Here is a 1,556-nt window from a genome sequence, read left to right on the forward strand (position 1 = left end):
GGCATGGCTGAGGCCCAAGGCCCCCACCCTCGGGATTGGTTATGGGTGTGGGGGGTATGGCTGAGGCCCCCAGAACTCCCCCCTTTCTGGTTTGATATGCCAGGGGACTTCTGGTCCTTCTAGGTGTTATAGGTGTTCTTTGGTGGAGTGAGACCTTTACTAGTTAATATGAAACTTCATCTCTGGTTGTCGGTACTTTGTTTTTTCTTTCATTTCTGTGTTGGATTATTTGCTGTTCCCATCATTTAACTCTGCACTGGAAATAATTTGTTGTCCTTTGCTTACTTCTAAAATGGGGAACTTCCTGTGGGGACCGGTACTTGAGTTCTGTGGTTGAGCTAAATTGCTGCTTTGCTGCTGATTCCCTAGGGAAGTCTTTTTGTTCAGCTCAGGTTTTAATGGTTGACTTTATAGGTACTTCTGGCTCTCCAGAGACCTGGTGCACCTGGGTTGTGTAGAAACTCTGGTCTGGGCCTGAGTCTTTTCATCAAACTGCACCCCATGCAATTCTGCATTCCCGACCAGTCTCCTCTGAGTGGTCCTTTGCTGATTGGGGTGCAGATCAGCTGTCCTTGCTGTGCCCCAGTGTTCTCCAGGTGGGCCTTTCTTCCCCACCACCCATGCTGCAAACACTTCCCATGGGACGAGCCATGCGCTGGTCCCTTGTGATAACTCACCAGCCTCTGAGTGGCTCCTTTTTCTCAGTTGTTGTGGCTTCTCACTCCTATGTGGGTCCACGGGAGCCCTATTAGTGGTCTTGCTGGCCTGGGGGCCACCAAGGCCCTCTTCTCCCCTGCCGCCTCCAAGCAACTTCATCCGAACGGCACAGCTACGGCTTTTGCTGGTTTTGCTGGCTCCTGCTCCTTGAGCTCAGCAACTCCAGCCTGGGCATGGCCAGGGCTAGAAACGGTCAGAGCAGTTTTTTCTTTCTCTCATAGTGGCTTCTCCCGCCTTCATGCACTCCATAGGTCTCTCTTCTTCCCCTGAGCTCCAGCAGCCCCAGCTTGGCTGTTGTTGCTTTTCTATAGTTGTGAATTGGTTGATTTGTGGAGAGAGTGACTCTGGGGACTGTCTACTCTGCCATCTTGACCAGAAGTCTAGTGGGGTTTGTTAATCAAAAGTTTCAGGATCTTGTTCTGTAAGTCTACCTTACTTCCCATCTGCATTTTAGTATTAGTCCCACAGTAGTATTCCATTGACATATTGTGGTAGCATCTGATTTTTTTTTTTTCTTTTGTAATATTGCTGGGATGTTTCCTACTGATCTTTCTCACATTACTTTGATAATTTTATTAGAAGCTGAATAAGCACAACAGTTGAACAAAATGGCTAGAACTGTATGACTTTATAACTTCTTATTTTAAGGTGATGCTGTGGAATCTTCAGAAAGCCCGGCCACTGTGGATTACAAATTTACAAGAGGATGAAACAGAAGAAATGGAAAGCCCACAATCACCTGGTCAGCTCTTAAACCCTGCTCTAGCCCACTCTGTCTCTGTGGCATCGTGTGGTAATATTTTTAGTTGTGGTGCAGAAGATGGTAAGATTCGAATCTT

At 47.3% G+C, this 1,556-nt stretch overlaps 1 protein-coding gene across 1 annotated transcript in view; it reads left to right on the forward strand.

Annotated features, from left to right (window-relative positions):
- Positions 1 to 1,556, forward strand: part of WDR53 (WD repeat domain 53) — a 33,504-nt gene that overhangs the window by 12,718 nt on the left and 19,230 nt on the right. The window contains exon 3 of the mRNA XM_008567486.1: positions 1,366 to 1,554. Coding sequence (XP_008565708.1) covers positions 1,366 to 1,554 — 189 coding nt within the window. The remainder of the gene's footprint in view (positions 1 to 1,365; positions 1,555 to 1,556) is intronic.

The sequence above is a fragment of the Galeopterus variegatus genome, unplaced genomic scaffold (assembly GCF_000696425.1).
Source record: "Galeopterus variegatus unplaced genomic scaffold, G_variegatus-3.0.2 Scaffold322, whole genome shotgun sequence".
Classification (NCBI taxonomy): domain Eukaryota; kingdom Metazoa; phylum Chordata; class Mammalia; order Dermoptera; family Cynocephalidae; genus Galeopterus; species Galeopterus variegatus.